The 25458-nt window shown below is 36.3% G+C and overlaps 2 protein-coding genes across 3 annotated transcripts; both read left to right on the top strand.

Annotated features, from left to right (window-relative positions):
* Positions 1-164: 164 nt before the first annotated feature.
* Positions 165-4482, top strand: spata7 (spermatogenesis associated 7). The gene is made up of 11 exons (XM_046854931.1): positions 165-400; positions 857-949; positions 1055-1102; positions 1191-1303; positions 1405-1856; positions 2204-2240; positions 2326-2432; positions 2651-2701; positions 2912-2989; positions 3065-3122; positions 3338-4482. The coding sequence occupies exons 1-11, from the start codon at positions 358-360 to the stop codon at positions 3872-3874; spliced, it is 1617 nt and encodes a 538-aa protein (XP_046710887.1). The 5' UTR covers positions 165-357; the 3' UTR covers positions 3875-4482.
* A 2198-nt stretch (positions 4483-6680) lies between these two features.
* On the top strand, positions 6681-22517 carry ptpn21 (protein tyrosine phosphatase non-receptor type 21). 2 transcript variants are annotated; one of them, XM_046855489.1, is made up of 20 exons: positions 6681-7125; positions 9118-9422; positions 10119-10288; positions 10445-10542; positions 11444-11511; positions 11599-11669; positions 12078-12165; positions 12371-12459; positions 14319-14406; positions 14689-14768; positions 14875-14982; positions 15488-15548; positions 15733-15814; positions 15899-17334; positions 17885-18025; positions 18223-18441; positions 18636-18764; positions 18851-19085; positions 19357-19517; positions 19663-22517. In XM_046855489.1, the coding sequence occupies exons 2-20, from the start codon at positions 9243-9245 to the stop codon at positions 19789-19791; spliced, it is 3633 nt and encodes a 1210-aa protein (XP_046711445.1). In that variant the 5' UTR covers positions 6681-7125; positions 9118-9242; the 3' UTR covers positions 19792-22517. The 2 variants fall into 2 exon arrangements, with proteins under 2 accessions (XP_046711445.1, XP_046711446.1); XM_046855490.1 differs by lacking the exon at positions 14875-14982 and having other exon boundaries at positions 6683-7125.
* Positions 22518-25458: the final 2941 nt, after the last annotated feature.

Consider the following 25458-nt stretch of genomic DNA (forward strand, 5'->3'; position numbering starts at 1 on the left):
GGGTTTAGGTTAGGGCGTCAGGAGACGGTATTTAAAAAATGTCTATGTCAAATATGTACAAAAATCAATCAATTCGATGATGATTTTGTTCCTGCTGCTTTAACGTCTGCTTTGTAGATTGCTCCACCCCTCGTAGATTATTCATGAGCGCGAGACTGCTACGTGCCTCTATGACGCACGCTTAGCAACAATCATGGCGACCAAGAAGCTTTGCTCCACGACATTGCTTAGCTAGTTGATAAGCTAACATGTGCTGCTTTTATAAATACAATTAACCAGTCAAAAGATTTTTCTGGATGGATATTCAGATAACACTGTAATGTACATGTTTGTAGATGTACTTGTTTTCTTTTGAGCATGGGATACTCTACTGTGTTTCTAATCATGAATGGAAATCGAGGTATTCACTGCTAGCTGCTGCACTTAAGAGACTGCATTTTTAAAGCAGATTGTGTTCTACTGACCTTTTTGGATATAATATATTGCTATAAATTAATGTATAACTAGCATTGTTTCTGTAAAAAATAAAAAATAATATATATGCACGTTCCTTTGAGATTGTTTTATCTGTGCGTAATAGGATTAAAATCTCTTTTATATGACAAAAAAGTATACATCGTTTGAATTAATAGTTAGATTACGGCATATATATATATATATATATAGTAAATAGTATATAGTATATATGTATATATATATATATATATATATATATATATATATATATATATATATATGTGTGTGTGTGTGTGTGTGTATATATATATATATATATATATATATATATATATATATATATATATATATAATGTATAGGTACATGTGTGGTAGCCCAATATGTTTGGTTTCTTTCCAGCACTCTGCCCTGCCTCGACTGGAAAGCTAACTAGTCAACGCATTATCGAAGACCACATGATCTCTCATTACAAAAAGCTGTACTCAGCAAAAGGTAAGTCAGTAAGCGTATATAATAATCAGTATTCTAATTATTAAATATTAACACGATAACAACTATAAACACATTGCTTCTTTAAAATCTTTTCTCCGTGTTCAGCCGTTGTGGACTGTTCCATACCCAAAAGTATGCGCTCTAATGTAAAATGTAAGTATATGCTTACATCTACTAAAGCATTATGACCTAGTATTTATTTAAGTACATTTCATGATCACCTCTTTGCTTACGCATGTAGATCTCGACCAAAAACGACACGAACAGCTGAAGAAAGAGAGGACACAATCAGCGAGGTCCCTTTCAAAGAGGAGTCTCAGGCTGGATAATATTAGCTCTTGTTCACCCAGAAATGTAAGATATCCTTCACTGAGTTTCTTTTGAGTTTTAATTTTTAGTGAAATTATTGTGTTTTATGCATTTCTTTGAGAAAGTGCTTTCTCTTTCCTGTACAGGCCAGACCCTCAGCTCATGGTGCTGAGAGTCCCTATATTAACTCGGGTGTCTCTGTCATGTCCTCCCCAAGGTTTAGTACTTCGTTCCATTGTAAACAAATTGTTTATTCTTCCCAAATGGCTGCACAGTCTCAGAACTGCAGGGCGTCCTCAGAATTATGTTCCAGAAGCCCAAAATCTCAAAGCAACTGCTTTACTCTTTCGTGTGCCACATCTTCAAGTCAGGAGAAGTTTAAAAGTTTTCAAGACCCTTCACAGAAAACCTACAGTGGTGACCTTCTTCTAAAACATGCCCACTGTTTTACACAAGAAAAGCCTTACAAACCCAGAACTTTGAAAAAAGATACTAAGTCCACTCTGTCTACTTATCGATATTACACTCCTGCAAATAGGAAACAGGCCAAAGAAAAAACACCAACTAAATCCAATCAACCAGGTCCTCACCTTAGCAGGTACAGTATTGATTAATTTGATTTTTTAGTGTGATTTTATGTTATTCACATTCTTTTTAATCATCAATTTAATGTAAGTTGTGCATTTTGGCTGCTTGTGTTTATTTTAAAAATCTACTTAAGTCATTACCTGACCATAATATAAATAGCATTTAAATGGTCATCGTTCCCATTTTTATATTTTAATGGAGTTCAGGAAATGTATTGAGAATATAGTATTCTAATACATGAATCTTGCTATTTATTAAGCTGAGACCTTTTATATGCCTTTTATAGACACTCACTGTCATTTTATTCCAAAATAATTCAGAAATATTGATATAGAAAAGTTATTTTTTTCTCTGTAGAGAGACAAGATCTGCAACAGCTCAGGACTTACACCAGGTACAATCGCTGAAATCATCTGAAATAGCATCACCTTTCAAAATGTCTTTATTTTATGTGGTTAAAAATGTCTTGTATTCCACAGCCATGCAGTGCTGACCGTGAGTGGTCTGATGAAGAGTCAAATGTGTTTGGACAGCATGGCACTGAAAATAATTTCAGAGCTAAGGATTTTTTTCTTAGCTCCTCACGGTGGGAAGCGCAAACAGTTATATTCTTGGTTTTATTAGTTTATATATATATATATATATATATATATATATATATATATATATATATATATATATATATATATATATATATATATATATATATATATATATATATATTTCTCCATTAGTTATATTCTCTGTTTGATAAAGCACTTTGGGGCTGTTATGTATACACACAAATACTGATTTGTTTTGTAGGGTATCACCAGAGGGAATGAGGTCCCCATTTATGAGAAAAGTAACAGCAGAGTAAGCATGATTTATTATTTGTCTTCAGACATGTAGAAATATTAGTGATTTTTAATATAGGGTCTATGGAAAATAAATATATAACTGATGCTAGCAGTCCAAATGAAGTGTTGATATAAGTGATTTTATTATAGAGTTCTAAAAGTTCATATAAAGTTGTTCATTGATTTTCAGTAAGATGTTAAAGTTTTCCCTTGTGCTTTTCTTTAGAGAAGAAGAACTACTGTACCTACAGTTTATTTCGGATGTAACAGATGAGATTGTACAACGGGGCTTCTATTCTGACAGGTTGTTTAAAGTTTTCTGATTGTTTATTTGCAAGGAGCTTTTCCCAGTTCTGAACGATGGTGTTTTATTTTACAGAGTACTTGAACGGGTGTTTGAGCGTCACATTGATATGAATAAACATCGGCTAGCTGAAGTGAGTATTGTTCAAACATCTTCGTTATGCATGATTAATAGTACTTTACCAGATCTTTGTCAAACTCTACAATATGACAAGTTTAATTGGATCTGAGCTGATTTTGCTTTTTTTAAATGAAATAATGCACTGGGTGTAATACATATTTAATAAAGTTATACAATTTATACTGTAAATCTAATTAATCTAACTCAAATTTTCATATTTAATATTAGGACAAAATGCGCCACCTTCTGGAAGTGCTGCATAATGATTTGCAAAAGCCTTCTTCTTCGTCTGTTACCGTTCTTGAGAATAAGGAAGGATACGGTTCTTTATCGCACAAACACAAGGACTCAAGTCTTCAGCAAGAGTTAGGAAATTCTGTGAAAGATACCAGTATTCTTTCTTCTACACCCTTAAGGGACAAGGACACATGGGAACTTAGTGGTGTCACTTCTTCTAGTTTAGATACCACACCAGTGCATGACAGCATTTCACTGACTGCTATATCTGTTAGACAAGAAGATAAAAAGTGCATAATGGACCTGGAGAGAGATCATAAAAAAAGAAATGCAGCATCTACAGGTTTGAAAAAATATCAGTTCAACGAAGGAGACAGGCATCATGGCTGTGCAGAAAATAAGGGCCTTGATGAAGTTGATGAACTTGGAAGAAACATGGCAGAGTCCTTAAAAGTATCTGAGATTCACAACTCACAGGAGGTCATGGAACAAAATTCATTTGTGAAACTTAGTGATGATGAGTTTTGACATAGTATTCAGTTGCCTTTCCAAAAGGCAACTGACCACAATAAATAATAATAATAAATAAGTCTCAGGTGGAAATTTTACAGTTGAAATTATTTTTACAAATTTTTTAAATATGTGAGACCTCATCACCTCTCTGCATTTTTGCAGTTCCAATCCAAAGTAGCCATCATAAACAGAAGGGGCTAAACAGATAGCATCACTTATTTACCGCTGCTTAATAAATATAGGAAACTGTTTACATTGAACATTAATGTGAAGCTCTTTAGCATTTAAAGGGATTTAATATATACCCCTTTATTGACAATAACAATGATTACAAAATGCTGATTCCATTGTCTGTCTGTTTTGTTGCTTTGCTGTTTGATGTCTAAGAATGTTAACAGAAACAATATGAATGAATGAACGAATATTGAATTGAATTTGAACTTGAACTTTGCTTTTGTTGCACAACATATGATCCAAGTAAGTGTTAATAAAACTAAAGTAGGTATTTTGAAGGCTGGGATCACACTGTATAGAAGAGCTACTGACAAAACATTAACTGTGTTTTTTAAATCAACCATTTGTTATACTGATTGAAGCAATAATAAACTCTTGATCTTAGTAAAGGGTAATGGCAGGTGTTTTGATGTGGATTAACATAGCAGACACAAGCATAAAGAACTGTATGTCAGACCTGTTCTTTATTTTCCCAACCCCTACTCCGCACAACACATGACAGGGCATCATTCTGGCAATTTGCAGACAATTCTCTTATTATTTTCTTTTAAGTGTGCAGTTCATGTTCTTTCTGTGTGTTGTAAGTAACACTCTGCTGGCTAATTGTTTTGCTGAGTCTTTGGATGTCTTGTTACCCTGTTCTTTTGAATGCATTAGAAACTGGACAACATAGGATCTTGGATGCACAGAGAGTGCTCTTACTTGAGCTGGATTCCAAGTGCCATCTTGCGATATCCTGACGTTGTCACCAATATTTTCAATTCAGCTGTCCCATCCGTCTGTGGCTGCATTTGCACCACTCCCACGAACAGACTAGGTAAATCTCTGGTCTGTGACGTCAAACTTTTTTAACAGTTCTTGTACAGTTGCGTGAAGCATGCTCAGTTATATTACTCTTACTTACGAGCATGCCAATGTCCAGTTTATGCTGAGTGAAGGTATTATACCCTTTTAGCGCTTCCTCTACGGCTCAAATCTCTGCCGAAATATTCTCCAGTTCCAGACCTTCAATGACACAATTACTATTTTTTATTATTTATTTTTTTTACCTCTGACACCATATTTTAATGGGGATTAACGTATTAGACACAATTATATAGAAGTAAAAGTCAGGTATGTTATTTATCTTTCCTGGTGCTCCACCCCTAATATCCACAACACATTACTGCATCCGGCTGGCGATTGGCAGTCAATTCTAATATCATGACAGCAGATCATGGAGAATTAAAGCATATTTTCATTATTGAAAATGAACACAGATTTGTTAAACACGAGCTTGATAGAATGATTTTTTTTTTCTTTGAGTCTGTCTTATGTATATTTAATAAATATTAATTAACTAATAAATGATTAATTGATTTCTTATTTTAATTATAAAATGGTTGATTGCACACTAGAGTCTTCAAGAAGTCCTGGTTGTTTAATAAAAACTAACAAGATCACCTCAGATTAACTTTTACACGTAGGACTGATAGTGAAGCTGTCTCAATGATGACTGAATACTGCTCATGACAGCTGCAAGGTCAATCTTAAAGTAACCAAGAAACAAAATAATGCCCCCAAAAACATGTTTTAGACTGCTCAGTCAATCAACAGAATGACATTAATTGTTTGACTTCTTTGGAATTTTGAATCCCATCATCATCTGAGAATCACAGTTTGTTTACAGTAAGTTTACAGTTGCAAAATGTCATGTTATTTTGTTCAAAGAAGAATCACAATTGTATTGTGTTTTTTATTTAGTATTTGGTTTTTAACATTATTTTTTTCAGTGGTTAGTGCCCTTCTGAAGGTACAGAATATATTTTTACTTATATAAATTGAATAAAATTAATTCCCTGCTTCATATATAAAAGTACTGCACATAACTGTCAGTCATCACATTATCTGTATATGTTACACACACTATTGCTGTTATATATTGTACAATGTTTTATAGTAAACTCGTTATCATACCTGACGCACAATACTGTCATTTGCACTAAAATGCACTCACATTTTATGTACATTACTGATTTGTCATATAATCTGTATCCCTATTTAATACTCATACTGTCTATAATTGTCTCACATTGTCTGTATTGTCTTGTCTGTTTTGTCTTGTATAGTCCAAGCTGAATGTATAGTTTTTATTTATGTCTGTACTTTGAGAGTCACTAACAGCTGGAACCAAACGCCTTGTGTGTGTCAACACACTTGGCCAATAAACCGGACTTGATTGGGAAATCCTGGATCAACTAAATCGTAAATGATTAACTGAATACAATTTTTGTTGATGATCCTGAGTATGTATAGAGTAGATAACCTGTAAAACCTAATCATATAGCAGGATGAATTCTGCACTCAACTCACTTCTGCTCCTGACACATAAAACAAAGTGAAAACGGGTCCATAAAGTTTTACTACCTGGATAAACTTCTGTTTGGGTGCGTGCATGTGCGTGCGTGTGTGTGGAAAAGGTGTAAACACGTGTTGTTTTGCTGTGTCGTAATGTAACCGGTTTAGATAAAACGCCCAGTGGAAGGCAGCTGCCTCATTCCTAACATTCCCACTGTGGGGCTTTACAGCTGTCTGATGTAACACACCTCATTCCTGTGTGTATCATAGTACTCTGTTACTTCCTTATTTGGTTGTCTGGCATTAACTCCCGTCATGGTCACATTTTAATAATGTAATAATATACAGGTAAGTCCTACACGTGTGCGTTGGTTATGGATTAAGCACGCACTGGGGCGAAAAGTCCGATCGAACCTGGGAAAATAGTCTCGCGGATGGCTACATAGATGACTCGTCCATGCGTGGTGCGATTGCGTGCGGACGCGGACGCAAGCGCTCGCTTGTGTGTGTTCTGGCCGGAAGTAAAGTTTCGGAGCAAACTTCCAGTGTGACCCGTGAGTCTGCGTGAACGTGTGATTCGCCACAAATTTGTTTTCTAAAAAAAAAAAAATGTCCTCGGTTTGCAAGTATTATCGCCAAGCGTCCGTCATCTACATGTAAAAATCAATGATCCTTAGAGGCAGCCTATTCACAAGGTAAGTAACGGAGTTTCCAGCTAGCTACAAACACTTCCACGCACTATCGTTACTTTAACCAGCCATTATGCTATGCTAACTCGAAATTAGCCTTATCTGGAGCAACAGCCGTGTATTCAGGGTAAATAAACCGTATACCGATTTACTCTTGCGCATCTTAGTTACCGAAACACATTTTGTTTTCAAAACCAACTAACAGCAAAACAGCAACTTTCGCCGCCCTGAGCATTGCTTGTCGGGAGTTGTTTGTGAGCTGTTCGCCAACTTGTTGCTGCTGTAGCAGCCATGCAAGTAGATTCCCACAATGTGGTGCTTCCTTTTAACCTTTTGCATTAGTACTATGTGTCTTTACCATGTATCACAAATCAGTGTTTATATCAAGTGATGAATGTGTGATCAAAATTTAACGCATCAATATTTGAGTCCAGTGTACCTGCTTTTAACTTCTAAACAGGTGAAGTGTCAGAGTATTAAATATGTCAGAAGAATGCATGGTCAAGGGTTAAGGTAGTTCCCCTGCTATAGGGTTATGAACAGGCCAAAGCCTGGACCGTGAATAATTAAAAGAATCATGTATGTTGATTTCTATAGCGCTTTTTCACAACAGACATTGTCTTAAAGCAGATACTTGTGATACATATACTTTTTTTTTTAAATAGTCATGGATGGGTTTTACCACCAAAAGTATATTAATTTGAAAAGTGTTTGAAAATATTTGTGGTGGATTAGAGAATATTTGGACAATGAAAAAAGGTGGTGCAGAAGGTGGTAAAAAAAAAGATTGTGCTTTGACTGGTTTTGGGTGCTTCCATGGATTGCCTGATTTGTTTGTTTTTGTTGAATAATGTTCTTGTTCTTTGGCACTAGAGGTTTGACCAATCTGGGTTTTTCTCTAGCCAATGCTGATATTTAGAAATAGGCACGATTGCAAAAGCTACACAAATATGTTAGTATTGATCGAGGCAGGTGTAAACGCTGCTTGATTTATATATTTACAATTGTAGCACTTCCGTTGTCCCTGTTTGAATGCAGAATACAGACTAATTTGAGAGAGTTCTGTTCTCTCACGCAAGCGCAGAACGGACACGCATGGTTTGATGTGTCAGATGCACCTGTCTAAGAAGCGGCCAGTGCCAATTGAATTAAAAAAAAAAAACATGGCAATAATCAGCTGGGCTGATCAAACGGTTTCCGGAACCTAGTTTGTTTCTTTGTCCTGGCATTTTAACTTTACTAGGGATTATTTTCTTGAAGATAACATATGTTGCTTAGAATGATGTTTGCGGCATGTGGAGTTTGTGTTTTAAAGACAGGTAAGATGTAGTGGTGTTAAGTTTCGTATTTGGAAGGGAGGCGTATTTAATCATGTTTGTCATATTTCAGTCATATCTCATACCTCATCTATCGGGCTCTCTGTCAACCCACTGACATTGTTTTCTAGCTTCCTAATCGGCTAACACCTAAACCACCACATGACACATGGGTATGACAGGATTGTGTGTCTGGTTTTGGTGGTTTTGTGGTATTGTGTCACAAAACTCACTGCAGACGGATGTGGATCAGCATCAGACTTTGTGCAGCAGCATGGCACTGCTAACACTTCTATTATTCTGCATAGGTTGTTATTGGTTAGATTTAGCATCTTTGTTTTCTTTTTTCATATCTGATGGACTTAGTAGTCAAGTTCACTTTTTTTGGCTCTTAATTATTATTATTTTTATTTTTTACTTTATCAGTGCTTTCTGGCACAGTAGTTTCTCTAATGGAAAGTTTTTTTCAGCAGGGTTAATACTGAATGAATACTGTCATTTCTACCTCCTTCTTAGTAACACACAGTTTTCATATTCTGTATGCTGTTTACACAACTGTAAAATAACTGTTTAGTAAATGACTTAGGATTCATCTAAAACTTATAGCAGGGATAAATGATAGTATATTTGTCCATAAGAATGCTTTCTAATCTGTTGTCCTCTGATTCTTCTGTTTCCCCAGATATCGATGTAACTGCCTTTTGGAGCCAGAATTATTTTTTTTTTTTTGTTTACCCATGGCCTAAATTTAAAAGTGAATCTTTTGAACTCATTCTGGCCCATAAAGGTCCATGTTACTGGTAAACCATGCCCTTACCATTTGTATTTAAACTTAAGAGGACACGAAGATATACTGTCTCCAGCAAGAGCTGTCTGGTCACACGCATACAGCTGCTTAATGGCGAATTTGTTGAGTTTACACTTTCTGTGGAGAGCACAGGCCAGGAATGTTTGGAAGCAGTTGCTCAGAGACTCGAGTTACGAGAGGTGTGTATTGTCTAAACTGATATAAACATCATCTTTGTTTTGTTTTGTTTGTTGTGTTTTGTTTTGTTTTTTTAAACTCAAGCAAAACAGTAATGACCTGCATATGTCCATTGCTGTTTGCACACACTCTGCTTTATCTCTAAAATGTAGCGATCCTAGTTATTACTTTTGTAATCATTGCATTTCATTAACTGTTTTTTTCTTTGTGAGTAGTATTTAGTTGATGGTGTAAAAAGTTAGTGTATAGGTATACATTTCTCAGTTTAAAGACTAAAACTAAATTTACTTTTTTAAAAATACATAATTTTCAGTCGTGTGGTATAACACAAGTGAGCCCCTAAGTGAAATGAAACTAGTAAGACTGTATAAACACTAAAACCTTCTGTGGCTAAATGGCCTTGGGAATGCAGCTGGTGTTTTTTGAGAAAAGGTTGTCTCGATTTGTGGCTAAACCTTATGCCACTTAGATTAAGAATCGTAGTCTTGTTTAAGATGCTTCAATGACCACGAAAAACTATCAACAGCAATACAGCAGGTGTTCTGTATTGTAGAAGGTTCATGAATTGTTATAGTCTATTAATTATCGTTATTAAAACATTTCTATGCCATCATGAAGGCCAATTGTGTCTTGAAGTAGCGGCCAATTTTTTTGTCCACCAACCTGTGCATTTTAATGACATTCTGCTCATTCTACAGATAATGTATTTCAGTCTCTGGTACTTTAACAAACAAAACCAGCAGCGATGGATTGATTTAGAAAAGCCTCTGAAGAAACAGCTTGACAAGTATGGGCAGGAACCCACTGTTTACTTTGGAGTCATTTTCTATGTGCCGACAGTTTCCCAACTACAGCAAGAAATAACCAGGTGACTAAGATGCTTGGTCTGTATTGATTTTATGCTATGAATTATTTATTAAATAACATAGTTAATTATTATGTCTGCTGGAATGGTTGGAAAACATAATTAAAATGATTTAGTTAACAGTGTTTCTTGTTGCATTGTTCAATTGCTCTCTAACAGATACCAGTATTACCTCCAACTGAAGAAAGATGTTCTGGAGGGCAGGATTCCTTGCTCAATTGAACAAGCCATCCGGTTAGCTGGCTTGGCTGTACAAGGTATCCAAGCAGTATGCTTTTTTAGGATTATGCTTTGATTTGGCTGGTAATATTTAATTCATATGCCATAACTAGATATTTCACTCTGTAAACTGTGTTTTAATTATGTCCTTGTCTATTTTGTCCACTTATAATTAAGTTACTTAAAGTACAATACCAGACTAAGCTAGCTGTGCTTGTAGGCTTAAGATTTCTGGCATCAGTTTTTGCCAAGGGGAAGAATCTCAAACTCTCCTGGTGAAGATATATCTGGCAGCACAAGTTACTGGCTTGGAAATTAACATAGCAGTGAACTGACCTCACTAACAGTTGCAGCCAAATCTAAACTGCTTCCCCATGTGCATCTTGCACAGAAAAATACACTGGCTAACAATTGCACAGTCAAAGCCTTTAGTTTGATTTGGGTCAGTTAGATCAAGTGTTTAACACATGCTATTTTTGTGTTTGAGCAGTGCTGGACATAGAATCTTGTAGCTATGCTAATACTTTGGATTGTCAGCATAGCTTGTGTACATTTCTAACAGGATGACTGGACTTGCTGTTAATGACCGACTGCTATGGTTACAAAGGCTAAAATGGTTTCCATCATATCAAGTTTCTTATTTTTTATTTTTTTCTATAATATGTTCTTGTTGCCAAATACTACACAGCTGGTTGTACCTAATATGTAATAAATTCCCCCCAAAGATTTCCAGGGCTGCTGGACAAGACATTATATGTGATTAAGAAATGTTCACTAAGAAGGCATTGCTCAAAGCTTTGTGTGCTTAAGGTTATTTATGTGCACACCACATGAAAAAGAGGCTAAATGCATTTTGTGTAATAAATAGATCCTGAATATTAAACTGGGTTAAAATTGAGATGTTATTGTGTGTGTTGTTTTTGTTTTGTCTGGTTCTAGCTGACTTTGGAGATTTCAACCGCTATGACTCGCAAGAATTTCTTCAAAAGTTTGTTCTTTTCCCCATCGTGAGTTTGTTTTATTTTACTTTCTATGTGTTACCTAGTAATCAGATAGAAACTAACAACCCCCGCCCTTCTTTTCTTTCTTTATAGGAATGGATTCAAGATGAGAGGGTTGTTAAAGAAGCAACTCAAAAAGTTGCCCTTCTTTATCAGAGCTATCGGTGAGGACATGCATACCATGTTTATTGTTTGTTTTAAACTGAAAAAAGAGACACATCAGGACATACACTGGATATTAAAAAACATTATTGAAAGCAAGTGCAGAGACGCTTTATGGTGTGTTCTTTTAGCTTTTGTAAATATTTGCTGAGAATCTGCATTTTAAGACTGATTTATAGACAATCAGATAAAATACGAACTCTGATATTAATCAAGGACTTTAATAGGTTTTTAAGCCAAGGTTATATTGTTGCACAGCAGAAAATCTGTGGCATTTTAACTGTGCATAATTATTATGGTTTTAATAGGTTTTTCTGATCATGCATGTCTGAGAATGAATAGATTTGTGTTTAGAAAAGCAGTTTGTTAATTGGGGTTTTTTTTTTGTTCTTCCCATTTTCCACTTATAGAGGTATGCCAGTACCAGAAGCAGAATTGTTGTACATGCAAGAAGTGGAAAAGATGGAAGGCTATGGTCAAGAAAGTTTTCAAGCAAAGGTAAACAATTCTGCATCCAAAGTGTTAACAAGTTTAATGTTTAAGTTCATGTTAATGTTGCAGAAATTACACACATATATATGGCTCATGTTGGTGTTCAAATGCCATAATGCTCCTACACCAGTAACTGCAGGTATGTAAATTTCAGTACTTTTACTTGTAACTATTTTATTTATTTTTGTGTTTTGTATTTTTCACTACACAGGACAGCCAGGGTGCAGATATACTCATTGGTTCCTGTCTGGAAGGGATTTTTGTTAAGCACAAAAATGGCAGAGCACCTCTTTTATTCCGGTCGGTATTGTTGAGGAGGATTCCCATTAAAATGTTCTTCATAAACATGAGCATATGCACAATCTAGTCAAAACACATGTGCACAGTTGACCATAACACTCATATGTTTATGCTTGGCATCACATTATGGATTAGTCGCTTGTTTTTTTTTTTGTTGTTGTTCTTGCTTAAACAGCCTCCAACACACATTTGGAATGTGGCTGCGTGGTTATGGTCATTCCACCACTAGAGAATTAATAAGGTTAAAGCACTTACACTGGGTTACAGGCCATTCTTTCATACCAACAAAGGCAAACCATGATTTTAAGGACCTTACTTATTGCACTGGGACATTTTCATGCTGGAACAGTGGCCCATGTGAAAATTATGAATCTACAGCATTCAAAGACATTTTAGAAAACTGTGTGTACAATTTTGGATGACAAAAAGTGGTTGAAGGCTTATACATACATGCCCTCTTTGAATTTTATGGTTTTATGTCTGGCACTGCAAACGCAGTTGAAAAACACAACTTATTACACTGTGACATTTATTTTTACTATTTCTTTTTAAATAGTAAAAAAATGAAAAAGGAAAAAAAAATTGTACAGTTTTATTGCTTTCTTAGACTGTAAGAGTCTAAGTAGGTGCTGCTAAGTAAATCTGCTTGATTATATGGTCATCAGCAACTATGACCATCTCTACAAAACGTTTTAGCAATTGTTCAGATGTTCTGTAGCATTCAGGTGTGTGTTGACATAACACCAAGGAGGAAAGACATTAACAGTAATCTTTGGTGCCCATTATTCTGGGAAGGATTGTAAAGCTATTTTCAAGCAATTTAAAATACAACGTTTTACAGTAAGGAACATTTATTCACAACTGGATAACACAACTGGATACACATTCAAGAGAGTTGCCAATCTTTCCAGGAGTGGCTGTCCCAGCAAATTTACCCCTCAAGGTCAGACTGTGCGATGCTCAGAGAAATTGCAAAGCACTTAAGAAGACTGAGACTCTACAGGCCTCAATTTGCATATTAAATGTTAAAGTTAATGACGGTACAATTAGAAAAAGACCGAACAAGTATGGCTTGCTTGGAAGGGCTGCCAGACAAGAGCTTTATCCAAGAACTTTAGCACAGTTTGCAAATTTAAACAAGCCACAAAACCTTTGGAACAATATTCTTTAGACAGATCACACCAAAGTGAAGATGTTTGGCCAAATGAGAGGCCATCTGTCTAACAGCTAACGCTTGGCCGTGCAAAAGGACAGTGATCTTAAGCACATCAGCAAATCTACAACAGAACGACTGGTAAAAGCAGAATCAAAATGAATTATAGTGGTTAAGAGAGCTGTGAATAAACACATTCCTGCAAACCTTAATTAACTAAGGCGACGATGTACAGAAGAGTGAGTCAAAATTCCTCCACAATAATCTGAGCGACTGAAGCTAGTGAAGTGAGAAACTATTGAATCATATAGTGTGCTTAGTTTTTCCCCAAAAAATTTTCTATTTCGGGCTTGACTTGTAAAAAAAAATAATAATAACAAAATAAAAAAAAACAATACACACACATACATATACACACATCTATCTATCTATATATCTATATCTATATCTATATCTATATATATATATATATATATATATATATATATATATATACACATATATATATATATATATATAGATATATAGATAGATACAGTGATACAATAGCACAGTGAAAAATATAGTGTTGTTCATCTGAGGTTGTGTTTACCTAATTTTAAAACATTAGTTATTTTGTCAGTCTACTGTCTGTGTTTCTGTTGCTGATTTTGTGTGCACTCATTTAAAGGTTATTGCATGACTGATTTTTCTTTTCCCCATTTAGATGGAATGACATTAACAACATGACTCATAACAAGTCCTTTTTTGCCTTGGAGCTGGCCAACAAAGAAGACACCATACAATTTCAGACTGTAAGTTCTGTAGTCAATGCTGCTTCTACCTGTTATCCTGGGTATGTTCAATGCTTTCCTTTTCTCAGAATAGCCAGTAGTTATGTGATTTGAGCTATGTGCTCATGCCTATGTATATTAATAGATAGGCGTGCCTCCACAAATTAAAATCCTTGCATGCATATAAAATGCTGGGTGTAACTAGTATTGAAAATACACAGGCCAATGTTTTCATTTGAGCACAATAGAGCATAGTCATACTTGTGTTCCTGACTCTTTTTGTAAATGATCTTCCTCTTCCAGGAGGACATGGAGACTTCCAAATATGTGTGCAGAATGTGCTTGGCACGGCACAGATTCTATAAGATCAACAAAAGTACTCTGTAAGTGTGTAGTCTAAGCTATTTGTTTAGTCAGATAGTGTGTGTGTTTTTTTTTTTTTTTGTCTTGTTCTTTACTGCTTTATCCTTATCACTTTCCTGTCTCTAGAGAAGAATCTGATGCTCCACCTTCTGAAAGTTCCCAGAAGTCGATTCTCACTCTTTCATTTCCACGCTTTCCAATGCTCTCTCGTCCTTCTCTGCCTTCTAACAAGGGGTGAGCAAGACTGTTTCAGCTGTCAACTGCTCTTTCTGCTCAAAGACCCCGATTTTCACAAATTATGTAGATTTTATTACATTAATTCCTGGTGTCATGTGAATCTGAAAATCCTGACTGCATGTTCTAAAACAGACAAACGATTCCAAAATCAGCTATTTGACAGAAGCAAAGCATTTTTTTTTTTACTAATTGCTAACAAGAAATCATATTTTTTTTTTTATTGCACCATGGCTACTCCAATATGCAGGGTACAATTATGTGCAATTGCATTTTCAAGATGAGACCCACTCTTTCCTTTTCATGTTACATGGAAGGGAGCTCTTTTGATATAACTTTAATTCGTTTTTGTAATGGTTTCATGCTACACAACATACACTGTAACCGTGATGAGTACTGATGAGATGGTTCTGGAAAACGCTGCCATTCCCTTAACTGCCAGAGAGCATTAGAGTTGATGGCCTGCAGTCTGGTTTCTTTTACTCAGTTTGATCTGTTTTGACAGGCAAGCTGAACCAACACCAGTGAACCCGGTTAGACGACGCTCCTCCACAAGAATTTCAATGGTAGGCATAACCTAAGTAATTTTCTATTTGGACAGCTTTTTCATGGTTGCCTTGTCATTTGCCTTTCTGGATCTTTCTATGGAAATAGAATGGCTGTTATGGCTGAGTTAAATCCACGTGATTTCTCTTGGAACATATGGTGAGCTCATAAACTGAACAGTGGTGCCTTTTTTTCTTGCTGAAGCCCAAGCCTCAGACATACATGATGCCACCACATCAGTTGCACTACAATAGCCATTACCGGGAGCCTTACAAATCATCTCAAGGTAAAACAAAACTTTCCATGTGTCTATCAACTGTTTGTGTATGATTGTTATGCCTGATGGTCATTTATTTTCTCACATTTACAGACAATCTTTACATAAACAATCACAACGGCTACTACTACCACTCGCAAACCAGTCTAGACCATTCACCACATGAGTACAATGGAAGACTTCGAAATGGCAGTGTGTACAGCGCTCACAGCACCAGCTCCCTCACCAACCCACAACACTACATGCAGCCATCCCCTATGTCTTCAAATCCAAGCATCACAGGCAGTGACATTACACGGCCTGAATACGTGCCTTCTCAACGCCACAGTGTTCTGATCCCACCCTCATACCGTGCCACACCCGACTATGAGAGCGTCATGCGCCAGAAGAACCACAGTGCGATGGCAGCCATGCCCGACCGTCACAGCCATTCAATGAGGAACCTCAATATCGGAAACTCTTATGCCTATAGTCGACCCGATCCACTAGTATACAGCCAGCCTGAGATTCGAGGAACTGCAGCTCAATATCACCTACACTACAGCTTTCACAGCCCATCACCATACCCATACCCAGGTGAGAGGAGGCCAGTGGTGGGAGCAGTCAGCGTGCCTGAACTCACTGATGTGCAGCTGGCTCAGGCCCATGCCTACCCAGCACCCAACATAATGGGGGCTCAGGTGTATCGACCTCCTCCGCCTTACCCCTACAGCCGCCCACGGCCAGCCAACAGCACACCAGACCTGTCGCGTCACCTTCATGCAAGCAGCAGCAGCCCTGACCTGATCACGCGCCGTGTGCACCACTCGGTGCAAACTTTTCAGGAAGATAGTCTACCTGTGGCACACTCACTACAAGAAATGAGTGAGCCACTAATCCCCACCACCACACGCCGCCCATACACACACAAGCGCAATTCTATTGAGCTTGCTGGTCTGACGTATGGTCTGGAAAACATGAGGCTCAAGGAGAGGACTGCTTCTGCATCCGAGACACCGTCCAAGCTCGCGCAACCTGTTGCTCTCCCTGCTTCTTCCTCTGACCTTGACATCTTCCAGGAGAGGAATGAGACTGAGAACATGATTCTGAAAGATGTGCACTATGGGCACAAAAAATCTCTATCTGATGCCACCATGCTTGTCCACAGTAGTGGTGAAGAAGAGGAATATGAGGATGACAGTGGCCGACACACGCCACTCTCCCAGGATGCAGTAGCTTCTCCCAAGGATCATATCAATCTTTTGGAAATCCCTTTAATAGAGACCCCTCTACCTGCCTATCCTTTTAGCCCCAATTTGGATCAGGTTATACCCAACACTCTTGGTTTTCAACTCCAGCCTCGTATTCATGAGCAGGACGAGACAGGTTCTCTGTACCCATTTAATGAGGCAGATGCCATCATGCCTTCGGTTTCAGAAGGAGATCTGAGCAATCCGTGTCGATGGAAGCCCAAAAGAGACATGATCAAAAAAAGACCGGTCTCGGATGTACCCACTGCACGAAGAAACATTGATGGCCTTCCACCCCCTGTACGTACATCTTGTAATTGTGTTCGATATAAAAAAAAAATATTGGACAGGTAACAATTTTGTAGATAAATCAAATTATTTAGGGATAGCTAGATTGAAATTTGACAGATGTAGGTGATTAGCCACCTAGAATTCACACTGAACATGATGCAAATAAACAAGTGCAGAATGCATCACAAAATTGGATGAGAACATTAACTACAATATTCTAAAGTGACGATGTTCCTTGTTATAAAACCTTAAATGTTTGTTTATGATTATTTTATTTAATTATGATTTTTTTCTGTTTTTAAATGTGGTTTGGCAGCTTTTTTTTAATACGGAAGTTCATATGAAGTTGAGGTTTTTAATTGTTTGAATGGGGAGTATCAGGATATTTAAGCTATAGGAGGGGATGGTAGGTACATTCTCTACCTGTGAAGAATGTAGTATAGCTGGCTAGAAAGTGTGACCAGCTGCATTCCTCAGACTTGTGGGAGAGTCTGTGTAAAGTAATGTAGGTTCTAGTATGTTCTCTGAATCTCTGTGACTACCACTTACCACACAACAGGGCATGAAGAAAGGTGTACGTTCAGAGATGAAGAAGACGGGTCCGCAGAAGCTGGCGACCCTTAATGGCTTGACACTTGCTCGAATGGCCATATCTGATGAAAGCAAAGACGAGCATGGGAAAGCCTCTAATGATGACCGGGTAGGAATTGAATTAAAACCTTATCTCTGTTTGTTTGTAAAAGGAGTATATTTTGTATTATGTAATTGTGTAATAGCATATATTGTTACTACAAGTGAATAAGGAAATATACTTTTGTCCTTTAAAAATTTATTCTATCAATTATCACTGTCTTGGTTACAGTTAAAAAAAATAACATGAATGTGCTTTTTATTTAGTGTAAGCTACTGGAGCAACATCTAGAATCGGGTCTGGTGTTTACAGAATATGAGCAAATACCAAAGAAATGGCCAAACAAAGAGTTCAGCATTGCTCAGCTGCCGGATAATACAGAAAGAAACCGATTTCATGATGTACTACCTTACGATGATACACGGGTAGAGCTTGTGCCCATTAAAGAGAACAACACCGGATATATCAATGCTTCTCATATCAAAGTAGGTGCTTCACTCCTTATACAACAAGCTCTAGACTTCTAGCAGGATGTTTTAATATAATACCATGAATTCCTTCAATTATCATTCCTGTATTTGAACTTTTAGTTTTGTTTTACTTGGTCACCTATTTTATTCCAGTGTGGCAGCCCTCAGGTTATCTTAATCATTCTAATTACTGTGTTTGTGTGTACCAGCTTACAATTGGTGGGGAGGAGTGGAATTATATTTCAGCTCAGGGTCCTCTCCCTAACACATGTCAAGACTTTTGGCAAATGGTTTGGGAACATGGGGTTGCAATTATTGCAATGGTTACTGCTGAAGAGGTGAGTATTTTTGGTCTAGTTAAATACACATCTTTCTTGAGCAGGTTCTTTTGATGACGTATTTTTTGACTTTTGATGTCTTGAAGGAGGGAGGACGAGAAAAGAGCTTCCGTTATTGGCCCCGTCTAGGTTCTCGTCACAACACTGTTACTTACGGCCGCTTTAAGATCACTACACGTTTTCGCACAGATTCGGGTTGCTATGCTACCACAGGCCTGAAGATTAAACACCTACTGACAGGCCAGGAGCGAACTGTCTGGCACCTACAATACACAGACTGGCCTGACCACGGCTGTCCAGAGGATTTTAAAGGCTTTCTGGGTAAGTCTCCTTTGTCTGGGCCACCGATGTGTCGCACAGTGATGCTAGGTTAATATAACTTGTGTGATTTTTTATTGTTTACAATATTTTGCATTTTTTTGTACATGCATATTAGAAAAAAAAGTATTAATCTAAATCTCTGTGGATTGATCTAAGTAAATATTTTAACACCATTTTTAGAGTAGGTAGAGAACAGGATGTGTGTCCGTCTTTGATGAAATTTGACTGGGGTATAACTGGTTCACTAAATTGTTCTTAACCTCTGTTCTAGCATATTTGGAGGAAATTCAGTCTGTAAGGCGGCATACCAACAGCACCAGCGATCCAAAGAACACAAACCCTCCCGTGCTTGTGCACTGCAGTGCAGGGGTGGGGCGCAGTGGTGTGGTCATACTCTCTGAGATCATGGTCGCCTGTCTGGAACATAATGAGGTAAATGCAAACATTGTTTTTTTTTTGGCAGGAGTACAGGAAAGGCCCTATGTCTAGTTATGTGTAACCTGTAGTTGATTACGATGCTTACCATTACTTACTATATGCTTACTATTAAATGTAATAATGTAACATGTTTTTGTAGATGCTGGACGTCCCTACTGTTCTAAACTTGCTGCGACAGCAACGCATGTTGATGGTGCAAACAGTTTCCCAATACACCTTCATCTACAAAGTTCTAATACAGTTTCTTAAAAACTCCAGACTTATATAAGCTCACATGGTTGGCCATGCTGCCCCATGCCTGGACAATGTTGTTGTCATAACTGGAACAGATCATTAGGCCTCACAGGATTTTGCAGAGTGTGAAAGGACAGTGTGCTGAAGATGGAGACTAAGGTGCACCTTCCACTCCAATTGCACTTTCTCTGAGTATTAGTGAACGATCAGAAGGAGGTAGGGAAGATATGAAGGATGCTGGAAAAACCAGCATATACATTCTCATTTAATCAGTATTATTCAGATATTTCACTGTGGAGTTTTACACTATATGATTGCTACTAATGAATCTCAGCACTTTTATTTTACTACAATGAGCAAATGACACAAAATGCTGCATCTGTATTGTTAAATGCATAACAATATTGCTTTTTATAACGGTTTATTTTTCTTAATTCCTATCTTGGTTGATAGTTGATGGTTTACTCAGTTGAAATGAACATATTAGCCCCAATGTTTAAAGTGTGCAAGGTTAAGGATAAAAGTGAAGGTTCCTTTTGTGTATTGTAGGATGACAACATTAAATTATGCACTCAAAATGAAGGATAAACACCTAATGCTGTATGGTTCTGCACTCTCTCTAGAGGTTTGCATATATGTATGCAGTCCTTCCCAAATAATAGAGTAATGTGAAATGCTTAAGCATTACATACAATGTGTTGCAGTGATGTGCATGATGGGTAAGGATACAGCCAAAGAGAAGTTATGTTTGTGTGTATATATTGATTGCATACGCAAGTATTATAAAATAATTTATATTGTTCCATATAAAATGTGTCAGTAAGGGTTTATTATACTCAAGACACGCATCTTTTTCAGCAGGATTCTAAAACTAACAAAAAGGTGTCCATCATGATTTTAGGGTGTATGAAGAATGGCTAAATAGTTTCTTTTTTTTTGTTTTTGTTTTTTTTGTTTATAGCCTGGTTCCTAAACCTAATGACAACTGATAATTTACCAAAGATGTTTCAGCTGAGATTGTTTTAATATAATGTAAAACCTGTTAAACACTGGTAAAACTAAATAAGAGTATAATGAAATTGTACTAATGTGCCATGTTAGTTTATGAGCACATAAAAGCTGTTTAGTTCTTGCCAGTCTTGCAGATCAGCTGTGATGCAAGTGATTGCAGCCTGTTCTATTGCCTACATTTCAACACAAACTTAGTGTTTGTGTTGATCTGACACAAGGACTTTGCCTGGATCTGCTATCGAATCAGAGATCGTAGACTCCAGTTTAATATCACCACCTTTAAGCTTATATTTATAGATTGTTTAAAGTATTAATGCTATTGAATTCAGCTATTCATAAATCCAACTGGATTGGCTTTAGCCCACTAGTGCCTGTGAGATCAATTCTAAATGGTCAGAAATATTTTAGCTGTTTGTTTGACTGTCCACATTGGTTACAGAATGTAATTTGTTTGGTACTACATGAGTTTATGTAGAACTGTGCCCGCTTATCTCAATTGTCTAAACAATTAATGCAAAACTTAAATGTTTCATAACACAAATTAATATTTTCAAGTTTGTATAAAGTCACAGTGAGACTTGGTTAGATTAGGAATAGCTTTAGAGGGGCTGAAATGGGAATTCCTATTCTATGCTATTCCTATGTTGAACTAGGAAGTTTTTCACAAATTACATCCAAAACAATTCTATTTTTTAACTTAGAAATCAGCTGTAAAGTTTGCAAATGCAAATTTTCATTAAACGTTTTGACATGGAATATGTTAAATATTTAATTTCCTCAGCACTGCAAAGAGATCATTACAGACACTCTCCAACATATTACCTCAATCTTTTTTCCCCCTCAGGAGGGGGAGTGTGTAGTATTCAAATATAGAAATGGTGATAAGATCCAAAAACTTGGGGGTAAAATGCAGTCAATATCCAAGCTATTTTTTTTTTTTTTGGATGAAAATAGGCTATTCTATAAATGTGCCACATGTTTTCCAATCATAGTTAGTGTTTTTGAAAGGGCAGATTTTCTTATTTGTCTAAGAGAGCTAAGCTTCACCTTTTATATGAATTTAAATTCATGGATTATTTCCCTTTATGTAAACTTTAAATTAATTTGGTGCATGGATGTAGAATAAATTAATTTCCCATTTAGTTGATCATCCCTACCATTCAATAAAGGGATTCAAACTAATTAGGATAAATGCCATATCTATCTATATTTGTATTATTCTTACTGTGTAGTTACTTATGGGTCTCTCTTTTGCACATTGATACCCAATATGCCCAGTTCTGTCCAAACTCTTAAGCTAAACTGTCAACTGTTTGTGTAATAATTTGTATGCAATCAGTTTATTTTCGGTGAACAGCATCTTTTTTTCTCTAGACTGTCTCACTAATGTATAAATATTAGAGTATAAATTAGGAAGTGCAGATTTTGTGCTGTTTTTGTATGTAAAGGCACAACCCCCCCCCGTTACATTAAAACAATGTTACAGAGATTGAAGACATTTTATGAACTAAAGGCAACACTGATTTAATGTTAGTGCTGTTTGTTTTAATATATGCAAAGAAATATACACTATATTGTTACTACTTATTTGTAGTCATGTTAAGCCTTTCCTCGTCTGTTTGGGCTCATGGGTTGAAGATATATGCTATAAATCAAGAGTTCATATCCCAGTGTAAATGACTTGTCCATAAAAATGCTTTCATTCAGCAATTAAATATTTTAAATAAATTGTTTTTGTTTTCATACTGAGCTACTTCCATCCTTACTGACTCTTCCTAAATGACATCATACTTAACCAGTTCTTTTCTTCTTTCTCTATCATGTAATGCACAAGCATGTGGCAGAGCCAGTCATGATCATACATTACCTCAATTAGATGATTGTTGATGGTGCCTAGTTTGTACACCAGAGGTGGAAGATACGAATGTTAAATCGCTATACTCCTGTTTTAGTTTGAATCACTTAATATCTTGAAACATTTGACTTGGTTCAGATATGATTCACTTGTAGATATTATTTTAATATACTGTTCCAGGTATATCTGTAGACTTTGATTAGCTATCAGCAGCATTGTAAAACACATATATACCTGTAGTATAAAGTAGTAGTACCAGGCATGCCTAAATGTAAAAAAAAAAAAAAAAATTCTATTCCATCTTTGAAAGATTGGGGCTTTTTTTTTTTTTTTTTGTATTGCATGCCTGGTCTTATAGGATGGACTGGTGTTAATAGATTAATAAACATAAATCTCAGCATACTGAAACAGAAATACAAGCAATCCACTTCAGGGCACTCTCTGTTTAGCTCTATAATCAGACTGTGTCAAGCCATATATCTGGGCAAAGGTATGAAACCATTATTAGATATTTGTTTTATTGCTCCCAGGAGGACAGTGAGTTTCATCAATGTGAAATGGTTTGAACTATTGCCGCAATATGAACTGTATCGCAATCGCGATGTCAGCTTGTGTTATACACTTTCTGGGAACAGTGTGCTGTAAACAAAACAAACAAAAAAAGACCAGATAGTCTTAGTTTAGGCAGTGCACATGTGGCGTGTGTGTTCACGCGACTTTCCGGCGCGCAGCCCGGACACCAGGTGAAGATGGATGCCGAGTAGACCGACAGTGAACTGGTAGTAGTACTGTGGAAGATTTGTTCAAATAAAGTTGCTACATAACGTGGCAGTATGACTCGCGGTAACGCGTAACACGCATACACTTGCGGAATGGCGCACCTTCACCTGGCAACCTCCCCTTACCCACACACATCTGTCAGCTCTGCCCGGTGTGGGGGGGTGTGTGTGTGTAATATATGTAATATATATAATATATACATACAGGGCCGTTACAGGCAAAATCGCCTGATTTCAAGTATATAAACATATACTGTATCTTAAACTTCAGCAGAAAAACTGGTAAATAATGTTATAGGGCAGTGGCAGGGTGTTCCCTGTTTGTTGGGGCAAAATGTTTCAAATATCTTATTTTTGTGAAAATGTATGTTTTTATTTATTGTTTTATTTAATTCAGCTGTAGCTTAGAGAATCTTTTTAATTAATTAACAGATTAGTGATAATGTTGAAACGAGTATTTATATTATTACAAATACACGTTTCAACATTATCACTAATTTGTGTGCAATCATTGATAACCAATCAAGTGAACTCATACAGTTTATTTTATCGCAATCGCATATTGCAATATTGACCACAATACTCGAAACATGACATATTTCCCAAATCGTGCAGCCCTAGTTTGTACCCAAAGAGCTATTCCTAGAGGAGAATATGGCAGAAGCAGCAGCGAAGTGAAGAAAAAAATTATTAATAAATAATAAAAAAATATATATTTTTTTTATACAAAATATGTATAATGTGCATTTTAGGAAGTTCACCCAAGAAGTTGGGAGCCGCTGAGCTAGTGTTAAAGGTGGAGTTTGAACATTGTACTACAGTCAGCCACTAGAGGGCACAATAGATTTAAATGAATGTGTGTGTGTGTGTGTGTGTGTGTGTGTGTGTGTGTGTGTGTGTGTGTGTGTGTGTGTATATATATATATATATATATATATATATATATATATATATATATATATATATATATACAGTACAGACCAAAGTTTGGACACACCTGCTCATTCAAAGAGTTTTCTTTATTTTCATGACTATGAAAATTGTGAAGTCACACTGAAGGCATCAAAACTATGAATTAACACATGTGGAATTATATACATACCAAAAAAGTGAACTGAAAATATGTCATATTGTAGGTTCTTCAAAGTAGGCATCAAGAGAATGCCAAGAGTGTGCAAATCAGTAATCTAAGCAAAAGGTGGCTACTTTGAAGAACCTACAATATGACATATTTTCAGTTGTTTCACAATTTTTTGTTATGTATATAATTCCACATGTGTTAATTCATAGTTTCGATGCCTTCAGTGTGACTCTACAATTTTCATAGTCATGAAAATAAAGAAAACTCTTTGAATGAGCAGGTGTGTCCAAACTTTTGGTCTGTACCGTATATATAATATATATAAACTTTTGGTCTGTACTAATATATGTATGTGCATGGACAAATATGGATGTTTTATGTATGTTTATTATTAGTGAAACCATACTCAAGATAGAGCATGAGGACCAAATATTCTTGTAAATGTTTTAAAGTAATTATGTTGTGTTAAATTACATCATTCATCAAGACGGTTTCCACAAGGACGGTTTTAATTGCCGGATGTGTAAAGAAATTATGTCATGAGCAAATTTGTGTTGCAATAAAGGATTTAATTTAGCCTCTTTTATATTTATCAATTTATATTTTTTTAAATGGTCAAACAACTTCTGTGTGCTGCATTAATCATGTGTGGATGAAATGAGTGCCGTTAAAATGAATTTATGGTAACGCATTAATAACGCATTAATTTTGACAGACCTAATACAATTATATTTCAAAATATGTCCAGACTGAACCCAAAAATTACAAAGGACACAATATGTGACCTAAATATCATCATCATGAAAGCCCAACAAAGATTGATAACAGGAACATTATAGCCATAATAAATCATAGTACTTTGGATATTTAAGTACATTTGAAGGGAAATACTTTTGTACTTTTACTTAAGTGAAAGTTTAAAGGGAGCACTTTTACTTTTTACTAGAGTAACATTTTACCTACTGTATGTCTACT

The sequence above is a fragment of the Silurus meridionalis genome, chromosome 8, assembly GCF_014805685.1.
Source record: "Silurus meridionalis isolate SWU-2019-XX chromosome 8, ASM1480568v1, whole genome shotgun sequence".
NCBI lineage: Eukaryota > Metazoa > Chordata > Actinopteri > Siluriformes > Siluridae > Silurus > Silurus meridionalis.